The 21,794-nt window shown below is 43.6% G+C and overlaps 1 protein-coding gene across 1 annotated transcript; it reads left to right on the top strand.

The window, feature by feature from the left end:
* Positions 1-1,627: 1,627 nt before the first annotated feature.
* rflna (refilin A) lies at positions 1,628-19,718 on the top strand. Its single transcript, XM_072682508.1, has 4 exons — positions 1,628-1,987; positions 3,976-4,331; positions 15,445-15,551; positions 16,582-19,718. The coding sequence occupies exons 2-4, from the start codon at positions 4,116-4,118 to the stop codon at positions 16,919-16,921; spliced, it is 663 nt and encodes a 220-aa protein (XP_072538609.1). The 5' UTR covers positions 1,628-1,987; positions 3,976-4,115; the 3' UTR covers positions 16,922-19,718.
* Positions 19,719-21,794: the final 2,076 nt, after the last annotated feature.

Here is a 21,794-nt window from a genome sequence, read left to right as displayed (position 1 = left end):
TTGAGTGTATGTGCTTTTCTTTATTATAATATTCAGTAATATAGGCTGTGTATTAGCTAATTTATTATAATATTCAGTAATATAGGCTGTGTATTAGCTAATTTATTATAATATTCAGTAATATAGGCTGTGTATTAGGTAATTTATTATAATATTCAGTAATATAGGCTGTTTATTATTTGTTGTTTGTTTAATTCATAAGGACTGCAAACTATTATATTTATCTTAACAATACATTGAATTGTGTAAATTGTGTCTTTTATTATTCATTCATTTTAGCTGTACATTTTGTTATTATTGTTGTTAGTGTTGCTACTTTATAATGCCTAATATGGACTGTAAAGTGTTTGGATTATTTTATTACTCATTAATTAAATTACTGTTATGTATTTTATTCATTAAAATGTTTATGTATTGTTTATTTATATATCCTGTAAAATGTTCAATTACTTTATTCAATCAAATGTACATATATCTAGAGCTGGACAATATGGTGATATTGTATCGTATTGTGATAAATGTTGTTATTCTAATAACAGTAAGCTTGTCTAATCATATGGAGGAGACTGTTAGTGCTTAATCATGAGATGAAGAGCAGCAGGTGTTGAGTATAAATCACTGTGTTCAGTACAGGAGAGGATCTGAACCGTAGTTTATAAGAGTCTGTTGTTATTGATGTATTCAGTCTGTGATCACATGTATTGATAAATATCGTGTTTCGCAAAACAAGTCTTTAAATATCGTGATGTAGTATTTTTACCATATCGCCTAGCTCTACATGTAAACGCTTTTATTTATTGTATTATTTATTATTAAGTGAGTTTTTTTAATTAGTTTTGTTTCATAATGCATTAATAAAAGCAATAATAAGGACTGGAAATAGTTTTATTTTATTATTATTATTATTATTATTATTATTATTATTATTATTATTATTAATATGCTCTGTAATTTGTAATAAGAATTCATTTAGATTCAAAAGATTAATTTTATAATGATATTATATGTTTATTTATTCAAAAATGTAAATCAAATATTTTATCACTCATTCATGTGGGCTGTTTTTATTATTATTATTTATTATTATTATTATTATTATATTATTATTATATTATTTATTATTATACTATTATTATTATTATTATATTATTATTATTGTATTATATTATTATTAATATTATATTATTAATATTATATTATTATTATATATTATTATTATTAATATGCTCTGTAATTTGTAATAAGAATTCATTTAGATTCAAAAGATTAATTTTATAATGATATTATATGTTTATTTATTCAAAAATGTAAATCAAATATTTTATCACTCATTCATGTGGGCTGTTTTTATTATTATTATTATATATTATTAGTAGTAGTATTATTATAATATTATGTATTATTAGTATTATTATTTATTTATTTATTATTATTATCATATTATTATTATTTATTTATTTATTTATTTATTATGATTATTATAAATGAGCCTCAGCACAGGTACGCTGAGCTGGACTGAGCTGTTGGAGACGCCCCCCCTGGCGGCCGCAGCTGGAAGTGCGCGGCTCATCAGCAGCTTGGAAAACATCCAGAGGTTTAAAAAAACGGAGCTGGCAGGAGCATTAAGGGAAGCTCTCACTGCTCCTCGCGCTCATTTCAGCGAAGACAGACACAGGCTGTGTGCTCGCGCACGCACTCAAACACACACACACACTCGCGCGCGCGCTGGGAGTTTTCCACTGCAGAGCAGAACCAGCGCAGTTCACTGGAGACGAACCGGAGCTTCAGAACCGAGAGAACCGAGAGAACTGAGGGATACTGAGAGTTCTCCACTCTTCCTCCTCCTCCTCCTCCTCCTCCTCTCGGTGGATCTACTGGGCTGTGGTGGATTTCCCTGCTGTTCGTCTGAGAGCGGGTGAAGTGAGGCTGAAGGGGAGCCGCTTTACTGAGACGCGTCCAGCCGGCCGGAGCCTCTGAAGGTCTGAAGGTACTGAGCTCTGCAGGGCTGCTTTACTCTGAATCAGGGGTTAAAGTCAGAGCTCAACTCAAAGCTGGAGAAGCTCTGAAGGAGCCTTTCTAGCTGTAATGCAGTGTACAGCAGATATGTAGCACTGACTGACTGAAGGGTTCTAGTAGGGTTCTTTGACTAACAGCAGTAGAACCATTAGGGGTTATATTTAGCTCTACTGTGAACCTTTTCTAAAGAACCACATACAGCAGGTTTCCCACCAGAGAGAAGAACTGTTCGAGCTTCAGATGGGACTTGGATTTCCCAGGGCTCCATATTGCCTCCCATTGCCTTTAGAACCGAAGAACCCTTAACAAGCCAACGTTTGGTCCTCAGTTCTTGACCGCCAAGCTCCTGGTTCTCTGTTTATGTTTAACTCCAGTCTCTGCACTTGCTGTTACTCTCACTTTAGAGCTTCCTTCTTTTACTTTGAACCAAAAAGAAGAAGAAAAGTCCAGAAAAGATCAAATATACTGATATTTTTCTGTACCATTATCTTGTGACCACAACTTATTTTTCTTGAGAAAACAAAAAGTTGTATTATCAACAACAACAAGAAAAACTTATCTTGAGATCACAAGAAAAGTTTAGTTTCGATCTTGAGAAAATAACCACAAATGAAGTTATCTCAAGATCATGAGAAAGTTATAGTCTTGAGAAAACAGCGTTGGTTATTTTAGAAGACAAACCAACACTTGTTAACCCAAGCACTTTTATAACATCTCAAGATAACGACAAAATTAAGTTGTGATCTTCAAAAAACAACTTTTCTTATCTTGAGAAACCAAAAAGTGCTAAGTTGTTTTCTCAAGATCATGAGAAAAGTTGTCCTCCGAATAAATTACAGAGCCTATAAAAAGAAGACTACTAGCACCCGCCTGGACCTGAATCGGGTCAGTCACGTTAAAAGAGGGTGAATATTTATGCCATTACATTTAACGTGGCATATTGTTTATATTTATTTATTTACATTATATTATTTATACATACATTTTTATTACCTGGCAGAAAGATTGTACTTTCATATTAATTTAGTGTTTTTGTAAATTCAAGTAAAAAAAACAAACAAAACAACTATATTATCAATTCTGTTTTATAAAAGCAATAAAAGGGGAAAACATCCAGGGAATACTCTTTATAGCCATATTACTTTTGTTAGCTCCTATCTCGAGATCTTGAGAAAACGTGTGCTATCTTGAGAAAACAAGATAATTTGTTAACCCACAGCAATATTTTTTTATCTTGAGATATCGAGATAATTAAGTTGTGATCTTGAGAAAATAAATGTTGTTATCCTGACAAATGAACTGATCTTGAGATAACATGAAACATAAGTTGTGATCTTGAGAAAATGTCTGTTATCTTGAGAAAATTAAGATTAAGTTCTCATCGAGATCGTGAGACAGTTTTTCTGCTACGTTTACATTTATTAAATTATGAAATTGTGAAATCGCAATGTCTAAACTGTGCAGAGGGCTTTTAATGAAAGGAGGCAGAAATAAAGACAGAGAGAGAAGAGAGAGTTAGCTTAAGTTAGCTAACATTAGCTACAGAGGTTTAACATTAGCTACAGAGGTTTAACATTAGCGCCTTGTTTAAAAATCCGCCCCTCATTGTTTATAATGGAGGCACGCGCACCGGCTCTGGCACTGCGCATCATAATATTTCATTTCCTCAGCGCCCCACGCAGCATTTTCACAGTACTACAGTAAATTAAAGCCCCAGAAAGCCTCAGGAGATCACATGTGACAGGTTAGCTACCTCAGCTAGCGTTACTATGCTAATGGCACATAAAAATCTTCTGTAGAAAAGAGTCTAGCAGACCTAAGCTCCCATGCTGGTGGATGAATGGGAAGGTTCCACTGCACCTCTATAGTGAACCCAGAACTGCAGGAGTTTCAGAACCTCCCACTGTGTCTCTGCTGTGGTCTTCAGCTCCTTCTCATTCTGTAATAATCTCGTTCCAGAGCGTCGTGTGAAATGGGCTTTTCTGGCCGACTGTGACGGAAGTCCACCTCCGCCTCTTCTGGAACGATCAGGCTCTCCAGAGGAGCGACCGCGGACGGATTTGTGTTCCTTCTTCTTTTCGCTTCCAGCTCTTCCAGAAATGGTGGGGCATTTACACTTGCAAGCTATGGATGAGAGTTTGAAAGGAAAGAACCGTGAGGGGCTGCTGGACAGTCCGGATTCAGGGCTGCCCCCGAGCCCGAGCCCACCCTTCTACTCCCTGTCCCCGGGGGTGGTAGAGCATCGGGCCAGCAGTTGCTCCACTCCGACGGAACCACATGCACACTACGGGAAGGACAGCAGGGAAGGAAAACTGGTGAGTATCACAGCGACAGTTCGCTTACAGTGTCCTCACAGTGCGGCTTCACCAGTCACTGCTATAGTGGGACCATTTTTACCAGCTTATGAAGCTTAAGTGATTCCATTAACAGAAATCAGTGGATCAGTGTTTGGGTTCTGTTTAGTAGAAATCAGTAGATCAGTGTTTTGGTTCTGTTTAGTAGAAATCAGTAGATCAGTGTTTGGGTTCTGTTTAGTAGAAATCAGTAGATCAGTGTTTGGGTTTGTTTAGTAGAAATCAGTAGATCAGTGTTTGGGTTTGTTTAGTAGAAATCAGTAGATCAGTGTTTGGGTTCTGTTTAGTAGAAATCAGTAGATCAGTGTTTGTTTAGTAGAAATCAGTAGATCAGTGTTTGGGTTCTGTTTAGTAGGAATCAGTAGATCAGTGTTTGGGTTCTGTTTAGTAGAAATCAGTAGATCAGTGTTTGGGTTCTGTTTAGTAGAAATCAGTAGATCAGTGTTTGGGTTCTGTTTAGTAGGAATCAGTAGATCAGTGTTTGGGTTCTGTTTAGTAGGAATCAGTAGATCAGTGTTTGGGTTCTGTTTAGTAGAAATCAGTGGATCAGTGTTTGTTTAGTAGAAATCAGTAGATCAGTGTTTGGGTTCTGTTTAGTAGAAATCAGTAGATCAGTGTTTGGGTTTGTTTAGTAGAAATCAGTAGATCAGTGTTTGGGTTTGTTTAGTAGAAATCAGTAGATCAGTGTTTGGGTTCTGTTTAGTAGAAATCAGTAGATCAGTGTTTGTTTAGTAGAAATCAGTAGATCAGTGTTTGGGTTTGTTTAGTAGAAATCAGTAGATCAGTGTTTGGGTTCTGTTTAGTAGAAATCAGTGGATCAGTGTTTGGGTTTGTTTAGTAGAAATCAGTGGATCAGTGTTTGTTTAGTAGAAATCAGTAGATCAGTGTTTGGGTTTGTTTAGTAGAAATCAGTAGATCAGTGTTTGGGTTCTGTTTAGTAGAAATCAGTAGATCAGTGTTTGTTTAGTAGAAATCAGTAGATCAGTGTTTGGGTTTGTTTAGTAGAAATCAGTAGATCAGTGTTTGGGTTCTGTTTAGTAGAAATCAGTGGATCAGTGTTTGGGTTTGTTTAGTAGAAATCAGGAGATCAGTGTTTGGGTTTGTTTAGTAGAAATCAGGAGATCAGTGTTTGTTGTGTATTTCAGAAAATCAGTCTGCAGATTACTAGTTGAGACTATTTGGATAAATCAGTTTGTCGATCTTCTATCAGCTTCTAATTGCATGAGCCAGTGTGTAGATCAGAGGTTGGGTTCTGCTGGATTCAGGTGAAGATCAGAGGTTGGGTTCTGCTGGATTCAGGTGAAGATCAGAGGTTGGGTTCTGCTGGATTAGAATGAACATGGTGGCTGAAGCTGAGGCTTGTTCCGCACTCTCATAACTATAGCAGTAATCATTTACACTGTATCTTCGGGTATTAGCAGTTATTGAACGATGCTTGCAGGAAGGGGTTAAACATCCATTACAGTGATGGAAACCTGTTTGTTGAGAAACCAGTGTGTAATCTACAGTTAGGGCTGTATATACAGCGGCTCAGTGACAAACATAAGGCTTTAATTTCAATACATGATTTTCTGCAGCTTTCACCCCATAGAGACAAACTAAGCCCTGAGCTGCTGGATTAAGCTTTGGTGAAAGCCTGGAGTACTTTTCACACTTGCCTCCCAGAAGATCTGTGGGCAGATTGGTAGCATCTAGAACTTTCCCTGCAGCCTTAAAGAGCTTTTTAAGCGAGTGCCACTGTACATAGTGTATTGTCTTCCTCTAGCTGGAGCTACTGTAAGTAGGCCTATAACATGAGGACTGCTTACGTAAGGTTTGGGCCCCTGAAACACAGGTCCTCTGTTTACCATAATCAGCATCAGTGTGGCCTGGGCATTTACAGACATCTTCTACGATGTTTTGGTCAGTGAGCTGAGAGGGTCTTTCCAAAACCTCCAGTATGTGTCTCCTCAGGTGGTCCATGGTGGACTTTGAGCCATTTATCCTCTTTTTAACTTCACCCTTTTAACAGATGGTTTGACATTTGTATCCAGGATTTGCTGGAATCTGTTTTTCCCTCCATGTATGCGGTGTTGCCAATGCCACTGGCAGCAGCACAACCCCAAAACATGAGACCCACCCCCATGCTTCACAGTTGGCAAGGCCTTCTTTCCATGAAAACGTTTTTCTTCATTTTTTCTCTACTTTTGCTGGTTGTGGCCAGAAAGTCAACAGCACTTCTTTCCAAATCTGATCAGCTGACTTCTCTAGATGTTCTCTAGCATATTTTAAAATGTTGAGGTTTGCCGGTAATGTTAACCATACACTAGTAGACCCCCTCTCTCACACACCTACAGACAGTTCGTCATTACTCACTAATGGTTTTGCAAAGACTGAGAATCTTGTATGGTCACTGCTTTTAAGGCTGCAACTAGACTTCCTTTGAGATGATTTCCCATCATGCTCGCGGTGGAAATTTACAAGAAGAGAAGCTGTTGAACAATGGAGCAGAAACAGAAGCAGTTTTTGGCCACAGCTTCCTTGATGTGTGTGCAGTAGTTTGCTTCTGAAAAACACAGATAAAAAAGAGATGTCACAGACTGCGGACATGAGCCTGGCTAAATGAACAGGGATAGCTAGGTGCTTCCTGTTTGGTGCTGGAGGGAGCTCACTTATTGGTTATGATTGAGATGATGGGAGGCTGCTTCAACAAAAAACAGTGAAATCACTTGAAGAGTCATTGGGTGCACGGCTTACATAAGGTTTTCTTCATATGACTCCATTAAAGAACCCATTAAGATTATGAGAAGATTATGTGCAAGCCATGCTGCACAGTAGAGTGGTGCACCCCCTCTAGACTCATAGCAGGTAGTAGGGATGCACTGAGCCGATGCATCGGTCCCAATATTAACAAAATTTGCTGCATCGGGTATCGGATAATTAGGCCGATCCATTGAACCAGTCCTTTCACTTTAATTTGTTGGTGTGAGACTAAAACTAAATGTGCAAATAAATAAATGACAAATGGTAATTTAGTAGATTTATATTTATGTGTTAATTTGTTTTATTATATCAAGTAATGTTTAAGTCAATCCTGATGCCTTAAGTCTCTCCCACATGGTGAGGTATACAGGTTATTAAATCAGCAATGGTATCAGACTGGTATCGGTAAGTTTATGTATCGTATCGGAACTGAAAAAGCCAGATCGGTGCATCCGCAGTTCTTAGCAGTCATATGGGTGTGGGTCTGATTTGCCTGTCTTACCAGCACATGAGCAGTTCTCTCTGAACTTGGCTTCATCTTCGCACAGCCTATCCTCCTCCTCATCAGCATCCTTTACTTTTGCGTTCAGATCTTTAGAAAGTTGCTTGGAGGAGCCCATGTTTACTGAGTGTTCGCTCAACGCTCTGAAAATGTCTAAACCTGAAGCTTAAACTCGACAAAAACGTCCATCTGCTGAAAACACGCTGCTTACATCCTGCTGCGCCACTGATTATCGTAAATACAGGGTTTGAAGAGTCAGAGAAGTTGGTAAAGCTTGGAAATTTGACTCAACTGTTCCTAATTACAGCTGGTGTTGAATCTCCGGCCTGATTCGCTAATCAAGGTTTGATCCTGACGATCGAAACATTTGGATTTCCCCAGAATAGATTGTTTTATTGTGAATGAGCCACAGAGGCTGTGTTTACTACTTTACTGCTCTTCGGTTAGTAAAAAGAAAGACTGCAGGACATTCATAAACAATATAACAGCACTGCGGCTGTTTACTGTTCGGATTGTGACTGTAAACATGTGCCGTCCCGGTGACTGTCTCAGTGTTTTGGAGGGAGACTGTAACGGTAGAGCTGTTTACTTCCATTCCAGCTGTTTAAGAAACAGTCATCAGACATGCTTACAGTAATTATTCATATCTAACACTGTATGATTGTTCCGTTCTTCAACAGGACAGAGAGAGAGAGAGAGAGAGAGAGAGAGAGACAGAGACAGAGAGGGAGAGAGAGAGAGACAGAGAGAGAGACAGAAAGAGAGAGAGACAGAGAGAGAGCGAGAGAGACAGAGAGAGACAGAGAGAGAGAGAGACAGAGACAGAGAGAGAGCGAGAGAGACAGAGAGAGAGCGAGAGAGACAGAGAGAGAGAGACAGAGAGAGAGAGAGAGACAGAAAGAGAGAGAGACAGAGACAGAGAGAGAGCGAGAGAGACAGAGAGAGAGAGAGAGAGAGAGAGACAGAGAGAGAGAGAGACAGAAAGAGAGAGAGACAGAGACAGAGAGAGAGCGAGAGAGACAGAGAGAGAGAGAGAGACAGAGAGAGAGACAGAAAGAGAGAGACAGAGAGAGAGAGAGACTGAGAGAGAGACAGAGAGAGAGAGAGAGAGACAGAGAGAGAGAGACAGAGAGAGAAAGACAGAGAGAGAGAGAGACAGAGAGAGAGACAGAGAGAGAGAGAGAGAGAGACAGAGAGAGAAAGACAGAGAGAGAAAGACAGAGAGAGAGACAGAGAGAGAGAGACAGAAAGAGAGACAGAGACAGAGAGAGAGAGAGAGAGAGAGAGAGAGAGAGAGACAGAGAGAGAAAGACAGAGAGAGAAAGACAGAGAGAGAGAGACAGAGACAGAGAGAGAGACAGAGACAGAGACAGAGAGAGAGACAGAGAGAGAGAGAGACGTGTAAACATGTTGACCTTGTCTTTAGTTAGCTTGTTGTGAGGTGTAACTGATCTCGGTCTGTGTTCCTCATTCCTCATATTAACCGTTTACTGTCTGCACACACACACACACACACACACACACACACACACAGTGTGTGTATTAGCCTCATAATATCACGTTTGATTGGTAGTGTTAGTGGTATTGATAGAGGTTTTGAAAGAACAGAATCCTGAGAAAATCCATAATAATAATCCATAAACCTTCTAATTAAATTCACTCTAATTAAATAACATCTCGTTAGACCCTAAATGTAAAGTCACACCACAGCGCTTCCCTCCTTTAACTGCTCATTCTGCTGAAATATAATGAGTCATATTAGTATATATAGTATATGTTTTATCAAGATGGTTGACCAGAGTAGCTCTTGACCAGCATAGGGTGTGTTTTGGTTTGAGTTTGATGGGTTAGCTGTTTGGCCAGCATGATCAAGCTTGACCAGCCTGGTTAACCAGCATGACTAGCATCACCGTGCTGATCGAGCAGGATGACCACCAAAACCAAGCTGGTTGACCAGCATAACCAACATAACCAAGTTTGATCATGCTGGTTTACTAGCATGACCAGCAAGACCAAGCTGCTCAGCCGTTATGACCAGCATCACCATGCTGGTCAACCAGCATGACCCAGGACCCGAACATGACTAAACCAAATGCAACCCAGTATACTGGTTAAGACCTGGTTAACCAGCTAGCGGACCAGCATGGGACACGATCTTAGCTTTTCAGCTGTTCAACCACCTCAACCATCACAGCTCAGCTTAGACCGTTCAGAACCATCTGCCTGCAAAGCCTGGTCTTGAGCTGGATTTTTATTTCAGCAGGGATAATAATATTTAATCTGCCATAATTAACAGCAGTATTGACCATAAAACAGAACGGTGTCCCTGTGGGGCCAAATAATTCCCAACCGCCTCTGCATGGGGTATAATAGCTGAACAATAAGCCGAGGGTTCAGTCGGGGTTACAGTCTCAGTTCAGTCTGGTTAACGTTTACAGTGCTGCTGTAATCATAAGAGACGGACCGAGCTACACCGGCTCAGCGCTCAGGACTCAGTAACTGTACGAACACAAACCTAAAGATGGTCTGATATTTGATCCTGTGACATTTAGAGTATTATCATACTGACTTCCCTCAGTATCTCCAGCGCTCCTGCCCTTCAGTACAGTAGCTGTTACTCAACTGCACGCGCTCCTGTTACAGTGCGCGAGGACACACACGGCCCGCTAGCTCTTCTTTCTGCCGCTGAAAAGGTTACACAGTCCCGAGCTGGCGACAGCCTGTCACAGACACAAGCCAGAACCCGTTCAGGACTGATCTAGAACCCGAAATCCAGCCTTAATCAGCATACAACAACTCGTATTATCGTGTTACGAGCAAATGTGTCCCCATCATCACTCAGGTAGAAGTGAGTGGAGATACGAGGATTTAAAAGTCTTCTATAGAAGCTGAAGAATCAACTGAAGCTTTTTACTCCAGTAAAAGTGTAAAAGTACTGGTTTCAGAACCACTTCAAGTAGAAAAGTAAAAGTAATGGAAGGAGAATAAAGGCCGAAAGCTTAGGCCGCGCCACAGGGGTCTATAGTGCACTACCCCTTCAATGCATTCATTACAAGAAGTGTCCACAAACATTTGAACACATATAATCCAAATAATGACCGTGTCCCTGCAAATTTACTCCCGGCCCCACCTTGTTCCACCGCCTTGTTCAGCCTGCAGCACAAGGACCTGAGCCACTTTGACAAGGGCCAAACTGTGACGACCAGACGACTAGAGGGCCAGACCGTCTCCTAAACATCAGGCAGGAGACACCCAAGACACCCAAGGCTCATTGATGCTCATGGAGGCCCCACCTCACAACTTACAGGACTTGGTGCCAGATACAGCACTAAGCAGTCTTGTGGAGTCCGGTGTTTGCATTTTGGCGGCACAAAGGTGACCTACACCATATTAGGCAGGTGGTTGTAATGTTATGGCTGACCGGTGTAGGTTCTTTTTAGGCTTTTAGTTAGCATTTAGTTATGAGAGCGTTGATGAGATGTGCTGGAGTTTAAGGGGTTAAACAGTGCAGCGCTCTCTGCTATGACATGCTCTACCACCCCGTCCTCCACTCCTCTGCCACCATTAGGCTTGTTGTGAATCGTAATGGACTCTATTGTGTGGAAAACAGCCTGGAGTCACGTAGCGCTGCATGCCTATCTGCAGGCATTCTGGCCTGTATAAATGATTACTGTGGCACTCCTTTCTCCACTTGCTCCAGAGGCGTGCTCGCACTTGTCTAAAGACACGCTGTTCTAATGGCTTGTGCAGAAGGCAGAGCAGCAGAGCAGCGGCGGCTTAGTTGGGTGTAAATAAACGGAATTCGCAGAGTTTCTTTCCGTTGGTGTCCGAGATCTGCACCTTTTTTAGTGTTAGCCCTGCAGCTATGCGGCTAATGTGGCTAATCGTTAGTGGATACTGAGGAGAGGGTCTGAGGAGAGTGTGTGATGATTTAGGCGGGCTTCACACTAATCACACTATTTATGAAGCGTCCGCTGGATGCTAGTTCTAGCTAACTAGCATTTTGAGGTGTAGCTATGGCACCTGCCCATAGCTAGATGTTCTGATTAACACATTAATCACTCGTCTAGTGACTGTTGGGTCAAGTAAAGGCCTTGATTCATCCACCCCCTCTGCTGAAGCCCGAGGTCTATTTTGGAGCCAGACAAAACCTGCATGTGTCTCAGACATTGGACAGCGGTTTCACACCTGCACTCCGGGTCGGTTTCACCCTGGGTCTGATTTTCGTTCGGGTGTGAATACAGTATTGCACTCGGATGAGGATCAAAACGACAACCGCACTGAGACCCTCAGCCCGGTCCTGGAGCAGTTCGTTTGTGGCGAGAGCATGATCAGACCTCGATCCGACAAACCCAACTATCAGGTATTACCCTGCTGTATACCCTGTCTCTGACCTAAGGCCGTCTCCAGAACACAGGACCTTCCTCCTGTACTTACTTTCTTGCTCCGCCCCAGACAGCTCTGACCAATCAGAGAGAGAACATCCTCTGTGAAAATGAACCGAGCTACAGATGTGAAGACGTCTGGGTCCCGTCTGGGTCGCCTCACTGTAAACAATCTCACATCATCCACACAGTGCAACAGTTCCTCTGTAGTTGGCAGCTCATTTGCATATAATTAACCACCCTGTTGCAAGGCCAAGGCCAGTAGAGTGTGGGTAAACGGTGTGTGTGTTAATAAAGTGTCCCGAATAGTAACGCGGTGAACACGGGGTGTTAAACTACAGCACAGTGGGCAGCGCTGCTGGAGCTGTGGGCTTGTAGGGGGGCATGCACACGCCTGCTCCAGGAAGGCGTGTATTTTCTTGGATGGCCGCGGGTCTATTTTGGAGTTGTTTGCATGTGCAAGCTAAGAACAATCTCCCCGGTCTATTTTGGAGCGCCGGCGCTAACAGGAGCCAGTTGCATAACTAGACTTTCACCCCCGCTGTGTGTGTGTGTGTGTGTGTGTTTGTGTGTGTGTGTGTGTGTGTGTAGAAGCTGTCATTGATTTGACTTTGTTTGTTCTGAGCTCCTGTGTGACGGTCACAGTATCTGCTCTCCACACCCAGGAGAGGACAAGTGATCCTGCTGGTGCAGCTGCTCTGCTGCAGACCTGACGCCCGGTGACCGTCTAACTACACTATATGGACAAAAGTATTGGGACACCTGCTCATTGTTCACTGTTTATTGTAAAATCAAGGGTGTTAAAAAGAGCTGACCCTGCTTTAGCTGGAGTAACTGTGTCTACCGTCCAGAGAAGAAGGCTTTTTTTAGTAGATTGTGAAGCTTTGAGAATTGCTGTGAGGATTTGATTGAGGTCAGGATGTTGGATGGATGGATGGATGGATGATCACCATCCAAAAGTATTGGATAGAGCACCAACCATCATTCCAGAGAACACAGCTCCTCAATGCTGAGGGGCTTTATACCCCTCTAGCCCACGCCTGGCATTAGGCAGCATGGTGCCAATAGGCTCATGGTGTGTATCTGCTCCAGAGAGTCCTATTCTATTGGCAGTACTTTACTCTCTACAGGAACTAGACAAGCTGTGTGAGTGAGAGAGAGAGAGCGAGAGAGAGAGCGAGAGAGAGAGAGCGAGAAAGAGAGAGAGAGAGAGAGAGAGAGAGAGAGTATATGTACATCTATATCAGCAATGTGTGCAACTTAAAGAAGCTGAATGCATTCATAAGGAGGGGTGTCCACAAACCTTTGGACATGCAGTGTGTGTTGATGGTATTACGAGGGAATCATAACTAGGATCTCTTTACAGTGTTGGTAAGAGGAACCAGGCGTTGCCATGACAGCAGCACAAATACAACCTGTTTACTTAGTGTTCAAAACCCTCAGTGAACCCAGTCGAGTCCTCGAGTGGAGAAGATCTGGGATGAGAAGGTTTTTCTTTGGGGACTATTTTGTCGCCCAGCGCCCAGAATGTGTCCCTCCACCATTAAAGGCTTAAAGGTTTAGGACTGAAATGTTCTCAGACTGTAGTAAAGCTGATCTGGCAGGGCTTTGGTGATGACTGTGTGTTTCGTGATGCAGCTTTTAGAGGATTTAGGGTCTTCAGGTGCTGTTCCCCACCACTGTGAACAGCTCGGACTCTGACGAAGCCTTTCACACCGAACCCCCTGAATGACTTCATTATTTCACTACGAGAGCTTCTGACTCTTCTGACTCTTCTGACTCTTCTGACCCCCTCCTAAGAGACAGCAGACTGGACACTGGAGCTAACTCTTACAGCTATATCTTACAGCTGGGCCAGGGGCATAGAACCCCACCTACAACCCACTGCAGTAGAGACAAGCCCAGTGGATCTTACCTCTCCATCACTAATCAGCAAACCTCCAACACACCTGTCAATCTGACCTCGGCCATATTCCCACACACCAATCAGCCATAACATTAAAACCACTGCCACTGCCAGGTGAAGAGAATAACACTGATAATGATCCGGTTCCAGTGCCACCTGTCTGTCCAGGGGAGGAGATGTTGGGTCATGTTGGGACAATGACCGGGTCAGGACATCTCCAGAACATCAGCAAGCAGGTCTATGTGGGGTGTTCCTGGTATGCAGTGGTCAGTACCTACCAAAAGTGGGCACCAGAGGCTCACTGATGCTCATGGAGGTCCCGCCCACCTCACAGCTTACAGGACTTAAAGGTTCTGCTGCTGACGTCTGAAGGTGTCCAATGGGGGTGGTTTTAATGTTATGGCTGATTTGTGTGAAACACCAGACTTCCTGTGTCAGTGTGACCGGGACTAATAATATTCAGTTTTATTAGGAACAGAGATCCTGATTTAGCCTCTCTCACACACACACACACACACACACACACACACACACACACACACACACACACACAGACAGGCTGAGTCAACACTGGACTGTGTGTGTGTGTATGTGTGTGTGAGAGAGCAAAAGAGAGAGAGAGAGAGAGAGAGAGAGAGAAGGCAAGCAGTGGCTGCTGAATAGTGATTTAGGGGACTGTGCTGATGGCTGGAGCAGGTGGAGGCATTGATAGCACGCTGGCTTTCCACACACACCCCAGACTCTACTGTCTGATTCCAAACATATATCAACACACACACACACACACACACACACACACACAGTGAGAGCAGTCTACCAGATAGCTCTTACACAAAGCATTTTTGTGTAAATACATAAAAACACGCTGAGCTTAAGTCTTCCTGAATCTGCACAATATAGACAAAAGTATTTGGACGCCTGCTCATTGTTCATGGCCTCTTCTGGAATCAAGGCTATTAATTAAAGAGCTGATCCTGCTTTTGTTGGAGTATCTGCCTCTACTGTCCAGGGAAGAAGGGATTCTGCAAGGATTTGATTGCATGGACTAGACAAGCTGTTGCTGAATGCATTCATTAAAAGGGGTGTCCACAATTATTTGGACATATAGTGTATCTGTGAGGGACACACACACACACAGCATCACTGAGGGTCTCTGAACTTGTAGCTAAGCGTTTTTAATGTGTTACAGGTGGTGGTGGGGGGGGGGGTGATGGTGATGATGATGCTGCAGGTCTGGAAATGCAGGTGTTCAGCTGTGTCCATCAGGGGGTGCTCAAAAAACGCAGAAATCCGTGGTTACTGCAGTGGTGTAAAAGTGAATCACACTCCCCACCTGTAGGGGGAGCCCTGGAGTAAAACTTCAACTGCAGTAGTTTAGTGATTTTCTCTGTCTGGAGCTGCTTTACCCTCGGCTGATTACTCCGGACCTGCAGTGCATCCATCCTGCTCAGCCATAAGAGGGAGGACTGGAGGTGCGGAACTTGGCCGAGGTTCCTCAGAGCTGAGGAGCTTTGCTGACTCGTGTTTCTCTCCCTGCAGCTTCCCTACCTGCTGCTGAGCTCTCAGGGGGATGCTAAGGCCCGGATGTACCCTGTGACGTATGGAGAAAGCATTAAGGTCAACCCCAAACCCAACCAGGAGCTGAAGTAAGTGAACAGCACCCAGAATGTGTCCCTCCACCATTAAAGGCTCTAAATGATTTTTTTTTAAAGGTTTAAGACTGAAATCTTCTCAGACTGTGGTGAAACTGATCGGGCAGTGCTCCATCACTAATCAGCAAACCTCCAACACACCTGTGAATTTAATCTCGGCCAGTTTGTACGACCGGCTTCTGCTTCTAGATTCCGGGCCATATTCTCACACACTACATTTTTCAGAGAAAAAAAAAAAACCCTCGGTTAGTGGACAGCGGTCAGTGGTGGCTCAGCTGTTAGAGCGCCGGGCTATCGATAACAGGGTTGTGGGTTCGATTCCCGGGCTGCCACTGTTGGGCCCTTGAGCAAGGCTTTGTACCCTCTCTGCTCCTCGAGTGCTGGAGTTGGCTGCCCACCACTCTGGGTGTGTGTGTACTCACTGCCCCTAGTGCACTAGTGTGTGTGTGTGTGAGTGTGTGTTCACTACCACAGATGGGTTAAATGCGGAGGACACATTTCGCTGTACAGTGCACACTGTACAGTGACAAATACGTGCACCTTTACCTTTACATTAGTGTGAAATTACTTTATTCCAAGTATTTTGGAGCATTTCTATTGGTCCATCAGTCATGAAATTTTGACACAATGCCAAATATATATTATGTCAAAAAGTGAAAACCAGCAAAAATACAGTTAATTATTCTTTTTAAAAATTATTCATTAAAGTTGAATTCAACCAAATCCTCACAGCAATGCCCCTCCTCCAAAATCTAATAGAAAGCTTCCCTTCTTCTCTGGACAGTAGAGACAGTTACTCCAACAAAAGCAGGATGAGCTCTTTTTAATACTCTTAAGAATTCAGAAGAAATAATAAACAATGAGCAGGTGTCCAAATACTTTTGTCCATATAGTCTGTATGTCTTAATATTTACAAATATGCTTCTTCTGCCTTTTATTTTTAACCTTCAGGCGTCTGAGAGCTGTATGATGCTCATTAGTGTGTGTGTGTGTGTGTGTGTGTGTGTGTTTACTGGTCCTCCAGGTTCAGCTCAGCGGTGAAATACGCTTCGGACCGGCACTACCGCGACGAGGTGTACTGCGCCCCGGTTCCCACGGTGACGTCCTACAGCGAGACGGTGGTGGCGGTGCGCGACTGCACGTGGCGCAGCTACAAGTCGGAGCTACACTTCCAGCCCCGCCACCGAGCGCTGCACTACCAGAGCACGGCCATCATCTTCCCCAAGCACGCCCGCAACACGTACCGCACCACGCTCAACTACAACGCCAGCGGCTGCGCCGGACAGCGCTGGTTCGTGTCCACGGTCAGGCTGGAGTCCAGCGAGGACGCCAGTCCGTGCATCATCTACACCGAAAACCTCTGAGCACCATCAGCAGCAGCAGCAGCACCATCAGCAGCAGTTCGTCGTTATTTCCCAATGCTACAACTTCCTGCGGGTAGAGGCTTACACAGTAAAGGACGCTCTGGGTGGATGTGCTTCACCCAAACCTCCAAAGACGGTGGTGGACAAGCCGTGTACAGCAGATCAGCTTCGTCTGTGTGTGTGTGTATAAACCTAAGCGCTTAAGGCCTCGGTATACTTCGTAGACTTCCGTCGTCGTCGGGCGGAGGGCCGAGACGAGGCTGCAGACGTCCAGAACACGCGGCATGAGACGCGACAAAGCATTTATTTGATTGGTTGGTTGGTTGGCTGCTCAACAGGCAGGACAGCCCTGGACAGTCGTGAAAACGGCCGTATTACAGCGCCACCTGCTGTACTGGAGCTTGGTTTCGCTGAAAGTATACCGAGGCCTTCCTGTTTATCTTGGTACCTGTTGGGAAGTGGGTTGACATGTTATGTTTATGATATTTTGCCTTTAGGTTCGTTTACTTGTTATTCCTCGCAGTTTTCAGAGGGACAGTGCTGCATCAGCTACATCCACTACCAGCTTCTGGGGATATGGGGTGTTTTGGAGCGGAGAGAAACATAGGCAACGTTCCCATGGTGAAGCGTAGGAACTTTGTGCGAGGTGTATAAATGCTTGATTTGATTGCACTCATGCTGAGAAAGAAAGGGTGGTTTGTTGTTCTTTTTAGAGATGGTGGGAAAGTTCGTGTCCAGAAAGTAAAAAAATCCACCCCAACAAAATCCTGGGACAGGTTTTTTACTTTCTGGACATGAACTTTCCATATCTAGTCCATTGATATTGTATTTTTTCCCTCCGTACTTTGGCTACAGTGGCTTTGGCTGAACGAAGGCCCCGTCCAAACATGCGTCCGTATATTTAAAAAAAATAATATCCCTCCTTCCTTCCTACACAGGTGAACTACACACAGATATCTCTAGATTTCTGATTTCCACATGTGATTAAATGTAAATTCTGTTCTATTACAGATATGAAATGTTTGAGAATCATAGTGTTACTTAGGGAGCAGTGTGTAATTTGGGATTAGACCTTCCTTTTCTCAATATGAGGTTCTGTTGGCCCAGCAGGGCTAGCATGCTCATGCCGGCGTTCTCGTCTCGGTCTGGACAGAAATGATTAATTATATATATATACATGGATACATGTGGACGGGGCCTGAGAGCTTTCTAAGGCCTGCAGTTTAGGAGCACTTGAACGATTGGACCAAAGATTTTGTACAATTCAGAGAAAGGGAAGCGTTTTAGCAGCTCAAAGCTAAGTCAGACAGTCAGTGCTTGCATACCGTCACTTACTGAAAGTGGCACCAGTGGAGAGTCTGGCCGTAGTGGATGAAGATCACAGAATGGAGGCCTGGAGAGATGATTCACAGAAGGTCTAGACACCATGCCCATGTGGGGGGTCTGGGTAGCCCAGCAGGGAACCAGAGAGGTTTTACATAGGTTCCATGTTGGCCCCACATATGGATGCCCACCAGACCAGGAGGGGTTAAGCACGGGCCCCATCTGGGTTGTACACTGCACATGGGGCTTAGATTGGAACCCATGTGAGATCAGGGTGGGTTGTAATGATGGCGCCTATTTAGGAAGCCCAACACATGTACAAACCCACTCAGAACCCATGCCCACCTGGAACCCACCTGGCTGGCCCACGCTGAGCAGAGTGATCTGGCGTGAGATCCATGAAAACATGCACAGTGCAACGGCTCTCAAAAGTGAACTGGAAACTCAGTGAAGACGGTCTGAGACACTCAGGCTCAGTCTGGGAGAAGGGGGCGGGTCTACCAAATGAGTAGATCTTCACAGGTTCCAATCAATGTAAATAATTACCCATAAATCAGTGTCCTTCATATAGTGCCGCCCTGGGTTGTACAGTCAGGTGGACACGCGGATTAGGATTAGGATTAAGAGGGGTTTGGAGACCGGTCTGATCATTTTCACTAAACTGGGTCAATTTGCTTTATTCATTTCTATGCGGACTGACCTCTGGGTCGGGTGTTCCAGCATTACAGCCCACGAGGAGGAGGAGGAGGAGGAGGAAGGTGTGGCAGGACTATTTCACTGAGTCTGTCTTACAGATATTTGGATTATAAAGATGGAATTTGGGAAATATTTGAAATTCTGTTCTTTTTTTTTTTTTTACCTCATTTAATAAAGACTCTCTTTGATGCTGAGGACTGTTTCAACACCAGAGCCGCTCTTGGGACTGACCCCAGGAAATCCTGCCGTGTGTGACGGTGTGTGTGTGTGCGAGTGTGTGTTGCTATATGTGAAGTAAGTCAGTGGTGTAGATGGACGGATTTGGGCCGCAGCGGAGTGGCCAGCTGGGACGGACACGACCCACCAGGTTGTAAATTTGGAGGGAATTCACGCCGGATTCATCTGAACGGTTCGGCGGAGATTTGATGGACACAGAGAAGTTTGGGAAGAAAGGAAATTTGAGAAAGTGCTGAAGGTTTCTGCAGGAGTCATCAGATCGGCTGAGGCGAGAGGTCTCTGTAAGAGCGGACGGCAGACGGATCATTATGGGATGTATAAAGCTCTCTAAAGGCGAATCGTGTTCTTTTCTTATTTGGATTTTCTGTAAATGACCTTCCTGTTGTATATGTTGCATACGGCACTTAATGATGCTCTTTCTATTTTTGTATAATTCCCAAGTTAATGGTCTTTTTTCCCCATTTTATTTGGACAAGAGATTAGAAAATAATTTAAGAAATAAGTGTATATCATAATTGAATAAATAAAATTCTAAACCCTATTTTTTTGCCATGAAATTGATTTAAGACACACACACACACAATATATATTACACAAACACACACACACACACACACACAACATATCTATTACATACATCTCATCTTTATCATCTAAATCTTTATATCTATCTATATTATCTATCATATATATATATCTATATCTATCTACAAGACACACTTGTTAATACCTTTGATTTTAGAAGAAAGTATTAGCAGGTGTCCCAATATTTTTGTCCATTCATATATAACCCACCTCAGTGACCGTTTAGTACATCTCAGTACTTCTCAGTAAGATTGACTTTGTACCTCAGTGTCAGGTAGTGGTGTTATCCATTGCACCACACCAAAACCACACTAAAACCCTGGCCATATGTATACGGACATTCTTGAAAACAGGAGACTGAATGAGCATGTTATCCCTGTATGGGCTGATAGTGCCTCATAATGAGAGACGCCATCGACACACCTTTCAGGAGAAGGCTCTAAATTAAACAGTTTATCCCCAAGTCAGTTAGAGCACTTCTATTAGTCCATTCATCCATAATTATTTAGACAGTTTACAGAAGCAACTAAAGGGTTCAAACCATGGACAAAACTGGAGATACATGGTTTTCACTGGACAGCAGCGATTATGATCTCCAACTCCTCAACCCAGAAGTACTGGATGGAGCTTCACCACCATCAGTCCAGAGAACACCGTTCTTCCACTGCTCCACAGCTCAGTGCTGCTGGGGGGCTTTATACCCCTCTATAGTCCACGTCCGGCTTTATGGAGCATGGAGCCAATAGGTCTAGTGGGTCCTATTCTATTGGCAGTACTTCTCCACCTCATACACTGTATTTGGACATATAATGTTCTTGGAGGCTTGGTAGCTATTGATCAGATGGTTGTGGGTTTGAATCTTGCATCCACTCAAGCTGCCCCTGGAACCCTGTCCAGGGGTATTCCTGCCTTGCGCCCCATGATCCCTGGCGGGGTCCGGACCCACCCACCACAACGGATGGATATGTGTATAAGAAAGATACTTGAGGCACCTTTTCCACTCCTCTGAAAGCTACACGACCAGAACATGTTCTTCTGAGCTGTACTGGTAGCTTTTACAGACGTGCTCCAGATTTAGGATCATTCTGGAAGAGATCAGGAGATCAGCTTCTTTCATTACCAGCCCTGATTCCAAACTTTCCGAAACCCGGCTTCCTCCTGCTGTGATGGGCTCAGGGCCTCAGATCAAGCTTCTTTTGTTAGTCAAACTCACTTTTAACAGGGAAATTAAGGCAAATTTCAGCCCTGACCTGTCCGGCATTTGGCGGGATGAGACTCAGCTCTTAGAGGAAGCTCTTGCACCCTCTTGTGGTGCTTCTGTGCAGCGTCTGCTCTTTATAGAACAAACAGCCGGCTTTCTCCACACCTCCAGCTACTGGTCAGCTCATCCTTCAGGGTCACAGTAGAGGCTGGTGTGATTCCCTGGGTTGAGTTTGTCTGTAAAGCAAAAATAATATAAAAAATAATAACAATAATAATAATAGTTAGTGCAGTAGGCTGCAACACCAGGGGTTCAAATACCCCCAAACACACCATTCTAGTAAGAGTCCTTGGCCAACACACACACACACACACACACACTGTAGAGCAGTATTGCCAATAGAATAGGACATAAAGATGAACCTGTTGGCACCATGCTGCCTAATGCCAGGTGTGGGCTACTAGAGGGGGTATAAAGCCCCCCAGCTGCATTGAGCTGTGGAGCAGTGAAAGAACTGTGTTCTCTGGAATGATGCTCGGTGCTCCATCCAGTGCTTTTGGGATGAGGTGGTGGTGGTGATCATCATCCAACATCCTGCCCTCACACTAATGCTGTTGTTGCCAAATACAATCAAATCCTCACAGCAATGCTCCTCCAAAATCTAGTAGAAAGCCTTCTACCTGGAGAGTAGAGACAGATACTCAACAAAAGCAACTTTTTAATACCCTTGATTTTAGAAGAAAGCATTAGCAGGTGTCCCAATACTTTTGTCCATTCATATATAACCCACCTCAGTGACCGTTTAGTACATCTCAGTACTTCTCAGTAAGA

The sequence above is a fragment of the Salminus brasiliensis genome, chromosome 6, assembly GCF_030463535.1.
Source record: "Salminus brasiliensis chromosome 6, fSalBra1.hap2, whole genome shotgun sequence".
In the NCBI taxonomy this organism is placed as follows: Eukaryota; Metazoa; Chordata; class Actinopteri; order Characiformes; family Bryconidae; genus Salminus; species Salminus brasiliensis.
Note: the sequence above shows the minus strand (reverse complement) of the source record. Positions and strands in the feature narration are given on the sequence as shown.

What these genes read in the sequence shown, in the direction of transcription:
- rflna (XM_072682508.1), top strand. Translation starts at nt 4,116, where the DNA reads ATGGTGGGGCATTTACACTTGCAAGCTATGGATGAGAGTTTGAAAGGA. An exon ending in ACAGCAGGGAAGGAAAACTG is followed by an intron (nt 4,332 to 15,444) that starts GTGAGTATCACA and finishes CTCTCCCTGCAG; the next exon opens with CTTCCCTACCTGCTGCTGAG. An exon ending in AAACCCAACCAGGAGCTGAA is followed by an intron (nt 15,552 to 16,581) that starts GTAAGTGAACAG and finishes CTGGTCCTCCAG; the next exon opens with GTTCAGCTCAGCGGTGAAAT.